At 39.1% G+C, this 14,807-nt stretch overlaps 1 protein-coding gene across 5 annotated transcripts in view; it reads left to right on the top strand.

Moving 5' to 3' along the window:
- Positions 1-14,807, top strand: part of CBFA2T2 (CBFA2/RUNX1 partner transcriptional co-repressor 2) — a 131,757-nt gene that overhangs the window by 104,945 nt on the left and 12,005 nt on the right. For all 5 annotated transcript variants that reach the window (XM_033094836.1, XM_033094832.1, XM_033094831.1 and 2 more), the window contains 5 exons: positions 2,150-2,239; positions 5,792-5,973; positions 6,932-7,185; positions 7,443-7,528; positions 8,987-9,182. In XM_033094836.1, the coding sequence (XP_032950727.1) occupies positions 2,150-2,239; positions 5,792-5,973; positions 6,932-7,185; positions 7,443-7,528; positions 8,987-9,182 (808 nt within the window). The remainder of the gene's footprint in view (positions 1-2,149; positions 2,240-5,791; positions 5,974-6,931; positions 7,186-7,442; positions 7,529-8,986; positions 9,183-14,807) is intronic.

Here is a 14,807-nt window from a genome sequence, read left to right as displayed (position 1 = left end):
TTAGTTCCCTAGTTTTTATATCACACTATAGGTATCTAAAATACAACCATTGGGGGGAATCTGCATTTAGGGTGGATGGGAACCATCTGTACTATTTTTGCAACTTCCTATGATTATAATTATCTCAAAATTTTAAAGGAGTAAACATTTTGTCTGGTCACCCATCTACACCCATTGTCTTCTAAGACCACTAAGGGTGTTGCCTTTGCGATCCAGAGACCAGATACCCTTAACAGTTTTGCCTTTTCACATTCTTCTCTTTGTCAGAAGCATCTTTCCCAAGGCTGTGCCTTCTTCAGGTGACACTTGTGTAAACCTTCCTTGTCCTCCTAAGTGATTGAAACATACTTTCTCTGTGTCCCAGTCGTGCCCTGCACTGCTGTGCGTCACTCACACTGTAATGAATAGCTTCCTTACCTGTTTTCCCCCAGACTAGGTGTGTTTAGGGAGGAAAAAACACACCTAGTGTTTTTAGTTATTAAATAATTATTTATTTAATTTTATTTATTAAATAATGCTTTTATTTATTAAATAATGGGATGAGAGGGAAGGATCACAGAATAGTGGCTTATCATCCCTCTCCGACAGAGGATTGTCTTGCATCTATAGTATATATAGAACCCTGAGTCAGTTTCCCTGACCTAAGTCACCGTTTCTCTGTGCCACACAGTTTACCCTTTTCTCCTTTGTCCATCCATGAGAAAACTTCGTCATTCATACAGTCTTTCCATAGATTTACTCTACTTGTGTTTACTTTTTGAGGCCCAAGTGCATTCACTGTAGTAGGGAAAGAATATCATTCAATTACACTTATTTTTTATTCCTGATTACTACGTAGTACCTTTGGTTGCATTGTACAAATGTCATGTACTTAAAAGTTTAAAAAAATTGTTTTAGTGTGAAATGAGGTAAACTGTTCAAATATATTTAGTTAACATGGTTAAATTTGATATGCCCTTTTTCCCTTAAGGGAAATATTTTAACTTTTACTGAATATTAATGTGATGTATTTGGAAAACTCAACATAATTTCACATCCAGAAATCACTGCTGTTGTAATTGTCCTTCCAGAACGATAAAATACTGTGTGTGTTACTTTCCTAAATGGATTATTAGAAGGCATACTGTTTCTGAGTTTCCACTTAACAGTATATTATAAAACCTTTCCTCATTAATTCATACAAATCTTCCCCCCTGTTAAGTGTTCTGAGGTATTACTATATTATAATTTTTAATGCATTTTCTTGTTGATGACCTATATGTTTTCCATTTTTTAATTGTTAAGAAGCAATATTGTGCTGATGTATGATTTATATGGTACATTTCCATCTTTGAACACTTGATGATTTTATAAAAATAAATTTCTAGAAGTGGTAATTGTTCTTTCAGGAGAGTAAGAATTCAGATTAATCCCAGTTTTAATTTTTTTTTAAGTTTTGTTATTGTAGTGTGTTTTAAGGAATTGAAATTATTTTGTGAACTTTGAAGAATGTGTACATTCCTCCTAGAAGAGTTGCTGAGAATCCTAATTTTAAGCCAGACTTTTGAAAAAATACAGAGGAAGTGCTAATAACTTTCCTGGGAATACTAAAATCTTACCCACAGGAATCTGTCTATTCGGAGGTTCTCTGATTTGCAAACAGATCACCTGAAAGTAGAATGTGCCTATTGTTCTTTTCCCCCCCATAACTTTTGATTCAGAAGATTTGGGGAACTAACGCCAGATTATAGGCAGAACCTATGAAGAAATGAGGTTCTGAGTTGTTGATCAGGATCTGTTCAACCGCTGATGTTGTAAGCTTGGTTTCTTGTACCTGAGGTGACTTGCAATGAACCCGTCAGTACAAGGGACCTGAGTGCCTCTTTTCACGGGTAGTGAGCCAGGCAGTGCTCTGTTCTGCAGCCCAGGCTGCTGAGCATAGAGGAGAACTTACAATAGAGGTAGGGTAGTAGAGCAAAGAAAATCAAGGAGGCCGCATTTCTTTTATAAAGGAAACAGAATTTGGTTACGCTTTGCGAGGGACCTGAGTTTACAGGAGAGCCCTTGGAATTACCCTTTTCCTTATGATTTCAAAGAGCTCGAAACTATCAAATTTATATTAGGATAGTGTCTAGTTTTAGAAGTTGAACAAAGTTATTTCTCTTTTCAGAACTCTACAGTAACAATTGAAGAATTCCATTGCAAACTCCAAGAGGCTACAAACTTTCCTCTTCGTCCTTTTGTGATTCCATTCCTCAAGGTAATTTTATGAGATAATTACTGAAGGTAGTTATTTATCTTCAATGTTTCCTCAAGATCTGCTGCTGATCCCTGTTCTGTGATCTAAATCATGGTGGTTTATACATTTTCATAACCTTTATTTTGGGCAGCTAGAGAAATGTGAGTGCAGTCTGCAGATGAGTCGTATCGTTGATGGGATGAGATGTGTTTGATGAGATGAGAATTGCAAAAGCCTTGACTTGTGGTCTGTATGCAGACTACCCTGGTAACACACAGACACAGGCAGAGGATGGAGCAGGAGGTGGTGAGTGGGACAGAGGTGTCGGCGTGGCATGGAGGCTGGGCTCCCAGCAGAAGAAGTAACTGGACACTAAATCTTTTGGTTGTGGCCAGAGGCTAAAGAGGGGCTGTCAGACAAAAAAGGCCTTTGTAGTTCAGACTCTTACCTTAAGGACGAAGAGCATATGGGAAGGCAGAGCTTGTGTCTTCCCAACCCCCAATTTAGTATAGCTTTTAATTATGGCCTCTGGAATTAATGTTCTCGGACATACAACTTTTGGGGACACTGTTCAAAATTGCTGTGTTTACCTATAAGTTAAAACAGTGTTAGATGTATATGTAATATGCCCTTTTAAGAAGAATGTTGTATTTTGAAATAATTTCATGCTCACAGAAAAATTGCAAAATGGTACATGAAAATGCTTGTACCCTTTACTTAGATCTCCAAATGTTAATATTTTATCACGTCTGCATTATTATCCTTTGACTTTCTATTTATTTTTTCCTCAGAAATGTTTGAGAGTAAGCTGCAGACATAGATAAATTGTATTACTTTCGTATAATTATCAAATCAAGAAATTAACATCGATAAAAACACTATAATTATAGACCTTATTTCTTTACAGCAAATGTCCTTCACAGCAAAAGAAAAACTTTTTTTGGTCCTGTATCTACTTCAGGATCACATCTCGCATTTCATGGTCATGTCTCTTCTACTTTAATCTGGAATAACTTCTCAGCCTTTTATGATCCTGGCATTTTCGAAGTGTACGAATGAGATGGTTATTTTATAGAATATATCTCAACTTGGGTTTTTCTGATACTTCCTCATGATTAGAATCAGGTTATGTATTTTAGGCAGTAAATATAGCAGGTGAGATATCAGTGTGTGCTGCCAGGAGACATAACTGTTCACTAGTCTCATAATAGGTGATGTTGACTTTGATCACTTGGTAAAGGCCGTGCTTGCCATGCTTTCCCACTGCTCATTGTTTTTCCTATTAAACAGTAAAAACAGGTATCATTATAACTGAGACAAATAAAAAGTGAACCCATGTCAAAGATTTTATTTAACTCACTATCAATGAGGGAATCAGTAAGGTGTTAAAACCCGTCCAGGGGAGAACTCAAAAAACAGGCTCATTTATAAGTCAGGATTATTGATATGACTGGGCAGACAGAAGTAAAATTGGCTTCTCCCCCAGTGTGCAAGGGAAGTCGATTGAACCTCTACTGGACATAGTTTTATGCGTGCCCATAGACAACAATTATTTGGAATTGCTATCAGTTATTGATAGCAAAGAGTTATAAAATAGCTTAAAGGCAATGAAAGACTATAACCAGGTCCCAGTGTGCTCTAGACCAGAGGCATAGTTTGGAAGTCTCTGACCCAAATCCGGCCCACCACGTGGTTTTGTACAGCCCCGGAGAGAATGGTTTTTTTTAACAAATGAACATTTGTAATTGATTTGGTAAGAGGGAACGTAAATTTGAATCCCAGTTAAGCTAAATGTTATCCTTAATCCACTCCCTTGCCAAATGAATTACATGCTTTTCATTAGTAGTAGACTGATATAGTACCAAAAAATTGTGCTCGATTTTTCTTTTTGTATTTTGACTTTTTTGTCAATACAATATGTGGAAATTGGTTTCCTCTCTTGTGTATGAGTACTCACATAATAGCTTCAGTTTTGCCTCACAAAGCCTAAATATCTGGCCAATAAATGTGCCCCTCTTACTTTCTTTTGCTTTACCTTGATTTCCTAAGAAAATGTAATAACATCAAGAAGATGGGTCATCTTACTGAAGTACTGTTACCAATTTTTAAACACTTTCGATTGGAGCTTAGCAGCCATGCAGGACAATGCGGGGCTCAGGTGCTTGGCCTGTGCTGGGGCTCCTCCAGCACTGACGCCTTGGCCTGTCCCAGCAGCCTGTGGCGCCTGCTCAGCGCCGAAACAGCTGTGCTCGGTCTGTCTCGGTCTGATTTCTGTATGTCAGAGCCAGTAGACAATTATTTCCCCCAAGACTCCGGAATCAAGAAGGATTTATGAAATCTGTGTTAATAGGAAAAAATTAAGCTTTTTTTTTTTTCAAATTTATTAAAGGGTACACACATGTTACAGATGTAAAGATCTGACATGGTATTTTTTCAATTAAGTTTTTACAATTGCTCTGAGATTGAAGTTATAGAAGAAACTTAAAAAGTGTTTTGTATCATCAAATTCCCTATTCTTAACTCTGTTATTTTGGAAAACAGCATGAGGTGTAGGTTGTTATGGCAGCTTGTTGGCTAGCATTTGGGTTTTTGTCAATTTATTTCTACTTTAAAACAGTCACTAATTATGGTGCCTACTAAATTAACCCCTCGTAAAGGGATGACTACTTGCATGTATTAAAACTTTCCTTTCCCTTGCTCATCTGTTTCCCTGGGAATGAAGACTTCTCTTATGGGCTTGGTCTGAATTGTTTTTAATTTGGAGAGAAAAATATAATTCTTCATTTTTTTAATAAAAGGAATACAGGAAAAGCATATTTATATGTGAAGGAGAGTTCAGTTTAAAGAGAATAGGGTTTTTAATATGATATGTCCATACCAAAGGCTTTCTCCGTTTGAGGAGAAGGAAAAATAATCAGTATGTGATTATCCTTTTACAGAATAAGGAAACATGCCCAAGGAGGATGCCACACTAAGAAATAGATTCTGCCCGTGGGTTACCTGTGTGCCCTCAGAGCCTAGCCTAAGGCTTCATTCCAATCACTCCCAATACTTTTAATACCTCATGTTCCAACAAAACCAGAATACTTACCATTTCCAGAATTCCATGGCAGTTCTCAGAGAACATGAAAGGAAGGTTGAGTAGTGATATCAAAAATGGGTTGGGATTCAGAAGCACGAAGCCAGGCCTTGTAATGACAGAGGAACGAATGAATTCCTCCTACTCCCATGTGAGCACTACTAATTCTCTGGCTGACCACAATCTTCAAAAATGTATACCTTTTAAAATTACTGTGTTCAACATTTATTGATCTTTGCTTGATTCTGTATTAGGCCACAAAGGTAAATAAAGCACAGTCTCTTCCTTAAGGGCATTTACATCTTGCAAGGGCAAGAGACAAGTCAGTCAATCATTCAAGCTCATGTTACTTTACTCACAGAGACCTGTGAGTAAAGGAGAGAAGGGTTTTGGTCTTGTGTCTTCTTTGTGAAAGACTTTCGAGGTGCTGAGCCCTGGGGTGTGGGGCTGACACCTGGACAGCTGTCTTCCAGCCCCTGCCTCTTCTTTTCAAGGCCAACCTGCCCCTGCTGCAGCGAGAACTGCTGCACTGCGCTCGGGCCGCCAAGCAGACCCCATCCCAGTACTTGGCTCAGCATGAACACCTCCTGCTCAACACAAGTATCGCGTCACCTGCAGACTCTTCTGAGCTGCTCATGGAAGTGCATGGAAACGGAAAGAGGCCCAGTCCAGAGAGGTGAGCAGAGAAGAGCTCGGTTGTCCTTGTTTTTCTGGAAGCACTCTGAGCATTCCCTTTGCTCGTGAAAGAAAGAGAATTTGATTACTGTGGTTCTATAGGGGTATGGACTCAGAAGTTCTAAGGTTAGTTTTGCTTTGTCCCAACATGAAGCAGCAGAATGTTTCTTAAATCTATAGGTGTCACTCTCAGACATGAGTATTTTTCAGAAACTCTTCAAATGACTATTTGAGTATACTGCTGGTGAGAAACACTGCTCTAGAGCATTCTCTGGGTCCACTGCTCCAGAACCCTAAGAAACACAATCTGCCTGAGGCATTTTTCCTGATGTGTGAAGTCTTGAAAAAGTACAATTAATTATTGATACTTGTTAATGAATCACCATTACTTTGAAGATTGAAGTGATATTATTCTGGAAATTTCAGTATCAGTGTCTACCACAATATTCTATGGTTTGTCAAGGAAGCAATATTTTAACAACAGTGGAAAATCTGTTACAATTGAAGCCAAATGACTAAAACCCCTACCAATTTATATTAATTATTGAGTGTTTTTTTTCTCCCATGTGGAGAATTGTTTCCAATAACTGACCCCCACAGTAGAAAATTTGACCTGAAAACATTCTTAAACACAGTTAAACCCATTTCCTCCATATTCATATGATATAAGAAAATTCCATCTTCTCCTTAGCCTCTCCTTTGCTTCATGAGGTTTAGATGTTTCTGCCTGATAATGGATGAATTTGACCTCTCTTTTCATCCTGGAATAAGTCAGCAATTTCCGTTATCTTCCTGGCCCTTGAAGACATTTCAGTTCATGCCTCATGTCAAGCCTTTCTTTATCGTCTTCTGTGTGTGAAAGTGCATAGCACAATGCATAGCACAAAGTAGGCACTCAAGGACATGTTTGCAGAACACCTGTTGATGGGCTCAGATATGTACTTCCCGTTCTTCTACAGGAGGGAAGAGAGCAGCTTTGAAAGAGACACAATTCCTCCTGAACCTCCTGCCAAAAGAGTGTGTACAATCAGCCCTGCGCCCCGGCACAGCCCCGCCCTCAATGTGCCCCTCATGAATCCTGGGGGCCAGTTCCATCCTACACCTCCGCCTCTTCAGCATTACACATTAGAAGATATTGCAACCTCCCATCTGTATCGTGAGCCCAACAAGATGCTAGAACATCGAGAAGTTCGTGATAGACACCACAATCTTAGTAAGTGACATAAGCCTGTTCTTCTTTGGGGCTATTTTCTTTCATAATTGATTTGTAGGAGTGTTTTATGTAATCTCAATAGTGATTTGGTGGTGGTGGTGGGTTTACGTCATTTTGTGGGTCCCACACTCCAGTGTGAACCATTGCCTTAGTAGTATGCACATAGCTGGTGTGAATGTGTGTGTGTTTACTTGATAGAGTTTTGTTTACTGTATTCTTCCCTCTGTCTTCACATTTAACCCCTTAATTTCTAATAGGTCTAAATGGAGGTTATCAAGATGAGTTGGTAGACCACCGTTTGACAGAAAGGGAATGGGCTGATGAATGGAAACATCTTGATCATGTAAGAATTGTATAGTGTATAATTTTCTTAACTATTTATTACTTTTAATTCTTAATATTATTTACTAGTAGTAATAGAGTGTGTGTGCTTAAAGTGAACGTAACCAGGGCAACAATGTCTTTGCGATAAAAGCTGATTTATCTACTACACCCCCAGCTAGAGAGCTGAGAGGAACTCCCAAATCTCTGTGGTGGGGTGACCACTTCAGGTCATAACCAAGTAAAGTCGTGTAGTATAATGGTTCAAAACACAGGTTTGTGAGTTCAGGTCTCAGCTTGGCCACTTCCAACCTTTGTGTGATGGGTAAGTGGCTTTACCATTTTTAGCCTTAATTTTTATATCTTAAAACAAGAATTCCATTCCTTTATTTTTTTAATTTTTTTATTTTTTAACACTCAGCCACAAAATAGAGTGCAATCTTGCCATTTGCAGCAACATGGATGGGCCTAGAGGGTATTATGCTAAGTGAAGTAAGTCAGACAAAGACAAATACCATATGATTTCACTCATGTGGAATCTACAAAAACAAAACAAACGCACAAACAATACAAAACAGGAACAGACTCATAGATACAGAAAACAAACCGATGGTTGCCAGCGGGGAGGGGAGTTGGGGTGGGTGAAAAAGGTGAAGGGGATTAAGAAGTACAAACTTCCAGTTATAAAATACGTGTCATGGGAATTTAATGTGCAGCATAGGGAATATAGTCAGTAATATTGTGATAACCTTGAACAGTGTCAAATGGTTACTAGATTTATCATGGTGATCTCTCTGTAAGGTATATAAATGTCAAGTCACACAGATACAGAGAACAAATTGATAGTTGCCAGAGGGTTGAGCGGTGGGGAGATGGTCAAAAAAGGTGAAAGGGATTAAGAGGTACACAGTTGTAGTTATAACATAAATAAGTCAGGGATGTAATGTGCAGCATAGGGAATACAGTCAATATCGCAGTAACTTTGTATGGTGGCAGATGGTTTCTAGACTTCTCGTGGTTATCACTTTGTAAGGTATATCAAATCACTATGTTGTAGACATACAGTAGCTTTTCCATGTTGAGCGATATTGTCTCTGAATGGTATTTCTCTGATTACATTCTTAATAAATCTCCAGCTTTATCAGATGCCTTATGGGGTTAGTCATATATTTAATGTGGTTTCACCATAGTCTATAAAGGACCATATTATGAGACTCTGCCTCCTTCAACCTTGAACAATCCAAAGTGTTCTTTTGAAACTCAAACAAAAATAAATTGTGTGTGTGTGTGTGTGTGTGTGTGTGTGTGTTTTAAAAGAAGCAGTAAGAAAGGCTTTAAAATGTAAAGTTGATATTGCTAAATCTGTAAAATACTTAAACTTTCATTTTTTTAATCTTTTGTTTACCTGTCCTTGATTTGCAATGTTGGTTGTTTGAATGTCCTCATCTCATCTCTCTGCCTGGCTTCCCCTCTGCCTCAGGCCCTGAACTGCATTATGGAAATGGTAGAAAAAACAAGGCGCTCCATGGCAGTTCTGCGGCGCTGTCAGGAATCTGATCGTGAGGAACTCAACTACTGGAAACGACGATATAATGAAAACACAGAGATGAGGAAAACAGGGGGCGAGTTGGTCTCCAGGCAGCACAGTCCTGGGAGTGCAGATTCTCTCAGCAATGGTAAGACAGCAAAGCAGGCTTTTTATATTTTATTTTAAAGGAAGATGGTGACAGATTGTGGCGTTAGAAAGACCCCGGTGATTTCTACGAAGAGTGATAAAATACGTCAAGGACTCAGTACCTGGCATGTTCAATAAGTATTGTCTTCCCTCTTAGAGAATGAAAATACTTGTGATTTTGTTCTGTTTTTAATTCTCTGTGTATGTGCTAGGTGATGATCAAAAAGTTTTTGGTCTTACATTCAGCCTGGCTGAATGTCCTAGGTCCTCTCCGGTAGATCACATTTATTCCTCACAGTAGTTCTGAAAGCGTTCACCTCTCCTTCCCTCCTCTTTTTCCTATTCCCCATCGAATACCATTTATCAACTTCCACCTAAAGACCTTCTACAAAAAGTTTTACTATACCAACCTGAGTTGTTCCATCTTGCCTTTTTCTCAGCCTGAAGCAGCAGCGATATGAACAACTGTTCTCTCAATCCAGGGTACTTCCAGGACGCCACATCTATTGCCCCCAAATATTCCATCACATTCACCTGGTAACTGAAAAGGTGCCCTGTGCAAAGACATGGCTAAGTGAGGGGCCATCTGTGATCAGGCTCTTTCCCCACCCACCCAATTCAAGCTCCTGACTCTTAGCAGGGAGAATAAATCTCCTCTTATGACAGACCTAGCATGTTCCATAGAAGACAGCTATTAGTCTCAAAAAGGTTATAAAACAAAATTTGAGGCAAAGACATTGGGACCCCACTCCCCTACCCCACCCACAGTGGTGACTCTTGAGCCAGCCATAGAGTAGCAACACTGTATGGGATATCTAGTGCAGCGAGACATCAAAGAATGCCTGTAACAACTTGCAGAAACTTACCCAAAGTTCACCATCCAAATCACAAACCACCCATGGATGAGGCTGCGTATGAGCATAGAATGCAGCGAGCTGTAGCCAAGAGTCGGCTCTTCTCCCACCAGGATTGCAGGTCCTCCTGGTGTCATCTAAACATTACTTTGCATTAACATCTACTCATCTTTTTCACCTTTGTTTGAAGGTTTAGCTAGGGTGACTGACTGTATGTTCCAGTTTGCCTGGGAAAGTCCGTTACTCTGTCATAATAATTACCAGCACCTCCTTCACTCTCAAAAATGAGGACAGTTGGGATGCCCTTAGCACTGTCAGTTTAGCTCTTCACAGATCCCAGTATTTCCTTCTCTCTGGATTCTCAATGATATCAACCTGATTTGAACAAGTATCTTTTAGTATCTATTTATGCATATTATGTATGTTTAATATTTTTATTTTACTATTTCTCTTGTAGTATATGTTTGTTGCAGTGTAGAAGGAAAACAAAATTCATATCCTAAACGAGCATGCTATTTAAAATGTGAACCAAAACCACTGCACAGACTCCTTGTTACTGGTCTGTGATGATCTGAGGAGCCTATCCCAGGATATATCGGTCACTGTGAGAAGATGTGTCTTTGAGAAGAGACCATAAAATAAGCAATGTGCTTAGACACATATGTAGTTGTTTTGCATTCTGGCGTAAGTTCCATACCTCTTCATGGACCAAAAACAGTTTGCAGACTGGACAGTATTTGGGGGCATAGCACACAAACATACTCACCAATGACTTAAATAATTGGATAATTTGTGGTTTAAACCCCTGGTGGATTGTTATTTCAAGTATTTAGTATTTAAGTGCTTTGGTGACTTGGAGGTAAATTGACTAGAGACTCGATGGTATTATTACTTTTCCCACTTAAAATATAGTTTCCTTCTATCAAATTTGTGATTCACAGTGTTTTCAAGAACAGATTTTGTTCAGACAACAAGGGATATATTTTGGTATTCTATTTAAGGATGCATAAATAAGTGTGGAAAACATAAGGAAAAACAAAAAAAGTGAGTATTATAGAATTCAGGAGAATGTAGATTTTGCAGAGTGAGGTCTCATGGTCTGCATCAGTTTTCCTAAGGACAGGATTACAAGCCTGGTTTGCATCCTTTAAACAACACTGTGGTTTACCACTTCTCACCGCTTGGATTTGGGGTTGCTGGGAGTGATTTCTTTCTTGATCTGGAGGCTTGTGGGTGTTCAGTTTATAATTTTTCATTAACTTGTACATTAATATTTTTATGAGCTTATTAGCCATCTAATGTTTTGGCAATTAAAGCTTAAAGAAAAAATGAAAGAAACTAACTCAGCTGTCAGTTTTCCCCAGTTTTCTTGAGAATAAGAGGTAACCTGGGTGTTTATTACAGATATATATTCCAGGCCTTTCCCTGGAGGTTTTGATTTGAGGACCAAAGAATCTGAATATGTTTAATGAGTCAAATAATCAGGCAAGTTAGAGAGAAAAAGATTTAAAAATTAGAGGACCCATCAAACTCATATCCAAACCAAATGGGTTTCAGAAGTGGTGAACAGAACAAAAAGAAAAGAGAACAGTTACTGAAATATTTCAGAAAAAATTACCCAGAACTGAAAGACAGTATTCTAGGCTGAAGCAGTCTAGCAAGTGAACAACACAGTGGAAGAAACAGACTTATCAGTGAGCGTCATTGAAAGTTAGAAGACAAATCTGAAGTAAAGTTACTTTAACTTAGAATTCTATACTCAACCAAAACAATTGCTAGATTAACAACCCGCAGTTTTTCGAAAAATGCACCTCGCATCTACCCTTTATTGCGGTGTAGGATATACCCCAGTACAATATACCCCAATACAAGGAAGTAAACCAGAAGGTGGAAGAGATGGAATTAATGAAACAGGAATCAACGCAAGAAAGAGAATGCAAGGGAATCCCTCGGGGTGGGGTAGGGGGGTTGTCCTAAGCAACAGTGGTACTGCAAGGCTAGAAAGCAGCCAGTTCAGACTGGAATAGCCCAGAAGCTTGCTGGAGATTTCTTCAAGAAAATGAAATTTGTACAGCATTTACACAATAAGAAGAGAATTTGAGATTGAATTAGAAATAATTACATAAGAAATTTAGCACATGAATAAACAAGGCAATTAACTGGAAGAAAAAACTTGTTCTGAAAGATAAAAAGATTCATGGACTGAATGAACCACGTGACTCAGCTGTACTGGAAATGATGACTATTGAAGTGACAGTTTGAGTATATGTCTATTTGGGGGAATGGAAGGGGAAGGAATTATGAATGTATCTGTAGAGTGATGGGGGTGGGGGTTAAAAGAATGAAATTCTTGGGGGCGGCCAGATGGCTCAGTTGGTTAGAGCGTGAGCTCTCAACAATAAGGTTGCCGGTTCAATTCCCGCATGGGATGGTGGGCTGCGCCCCCTGCAACTAAAGACTGAAAACGGCAACTGGACTTGGAGCTGAGCTGCGCCCTCCACAACTAGATTGAAGGATAGTGACTTAGAGCTGATGGGCCCTGGAGAAACACCCTGTTCCTCAGTACTCCCCAATAAAATTTTTAAAAAAAACAAAGAAATTCTTTCCTACTGAATTGGCTAGTTAATTGATAAGGCCTGCAACTGAAAGATCAAGCTGGAGCAAGAATCAGTTTTTGAAAAGGGACTTTACCATTGTTACAGTAGAAAATCTATGACCTACACAGAAGTGATCCTCCTTGTGGGGTTTGGAAGATCTTAAACACGAGCACTGGGTTCTAAGCCAGGCACTTTACTTCCGCTGTTAACCCTGGGCGCCCATTAGAACCCACCTGGGGACTTTAGGAAAAATCCTGATGTCCTGGCTCCAGCTCCAGTTTCTGATTTAATTAGTCTGAATGGAACCTGGACTCCCAGAGCCAAGAACCATTCCTTTATATACATTATCATTTAATTCTCATAGCAACCTCATGAGGTAAGTATCATTTTTCATTAAAGCTAAAGGGCACATTATAGAAAATACAGAAACATATAAAGAATCGACTAGCTCATCATCCTGCACTGAAGACGTCTATCTCCGTCATGATACTTATCCTAAAATGCATCGTTCTGTTTTTTCCTAAGAACTAGAACATTTTTTCACATAACCACAGTACCGTTGTTCCCCCATATCTAACCCATTTGTTCACATTATCTGTCTGCCCTTTGATTACGATAGCCTCTGAAACTCTAGTTTTCTTAGTGAACCAGCTGAAAATCTTGACTTCTGTCTCCTTCTGGGCGAGGGATATAAAAACAGTGACTCTGACTAATGAAAATAGGAAAATTTCCCAGCTTCCAGGCATTTCCTGAGTAAGCTGAGAAGTTTAGGGTCAGCTGCGTCTCACCGTTTACGTCTGTCAGAAAAATAAATGCTGAGGACTGGGCAGCCCCACACAGGATATGACCAAGTGTTCATTAATGACTGGAGTGGAATGGCTTGCCTTGGCTGATCAAGACTTCCCTCCATCCCCACAAGTAAACAAGTGTTTCTTTTGTCATTTAACATCAGTGACGGCCTATCTGCACACTCAAAGCCCTTTTCCTTATTTAAGACTCGGTTAAACTGGATCTACTGCCTTCTCCTTAGCTTGTTTTGCTTGGCTTCTTCTGCTCCAAATCTTCTACTTGAGTTTCGAGGTGTTTGCGGATGGCCACGTGACTCAGGCACCTCTCCATGGTGAAGAGAGTCCTCCAGCTTTCTTTTTATTGGCAGTGATGGTAACATTCCTTAGAGAGCCCAGTGTCACAAAAAGGATTAATACTATCAAAACGTTAAACGAATGGGGTTCCCTTTTGGGGTGATGGTAATGTTCAGGAACTAGATGGTGATGGTGGTTGCACAACATTGTGAGTGAACTAATTATACACTTTAAAATGGTAAATTTTATGTCTATTTTACAGGATTAAGAAAGAACTCATTATCCCCTAATAGCTTTAGGAGGATATAGAAGTAGGTTCTTTGTGCAATAGCTCTTGGAATGGGGGTGTTTCCCTCGCTACCCAAGAGCAGTTTGTAGCATTCTTATGAGGACTAACCGTTTTATAAAGCTCCTCTGGCAAATGTTTCATGCCAGGCTGGCCTCCCCTGCCACACTGGCCATTCCCCTGATTTCTCTGCACTGTGGGTTGGGGAGTGTTCAGAGCATAAAAATCTACTTTCTCAGATTGGCCTCAAAGAAAGCATAAGGAAATGAAGGAGTCTGCTAGCACAGACTCATTTAAAAAACCCTCAAAATATCTTAATTATTATAGTTTTCACACTTTTTAAAGCAATGGAACCCTTTCTTTTAAAATATTGTATTTTATAACCACAATAAGCATATATGATAAATCACCCTACACCCATGTGCCTTTCCCAGCAACTCCCTGGGATGCCTCTTTGGGGTACATTTGAAATGCACGGTTCCAGGTCAGAGTATTTTCTTTACTACTTGCTTGTTTGTTTGTTTATAAGCATTTTAAGAAATTTAAAGGAAACCTCCTTAAATCACATATAAGTATTCAAAATTGCCAAGAAACAAAAACCATATTCTCTTGACATATCTACAAAGCAGTTGCCAGTGCCCTGTGCGTGATGGGGACAATTAAATTGGATACGAACACATGCATATAACAGGTAAGTATCTATAGTTATACTTATATTTTAGGGAGTACCTTCAAATACATATATGTTTATAGGGACAAAAATAAGGACATATAGATAAGTAAAAAGACAGTAAGGGTCACCTTTAA

Source organism: Rhinolophus ferrumequinum, chromosome 23, assembly GCF_004115265.2.
Source record: "Rhinolophus ferrumequinum isolate MPI-CBG mRhiFer1 chromosome 23, mRhiFer1_v1.p, whole genome shotgun sequence".
NCBI lineage: Eukaryota > Metazoa > Chordata > Mammalia > Chiroptera > Rhinolophidae > Rhinolophus > Rhinolophus ferrumequinum.
Note: the sequence above shows the minus strand (reverse complement) of the source record. Positions and strands in the feature narration are given on the sequence as shown.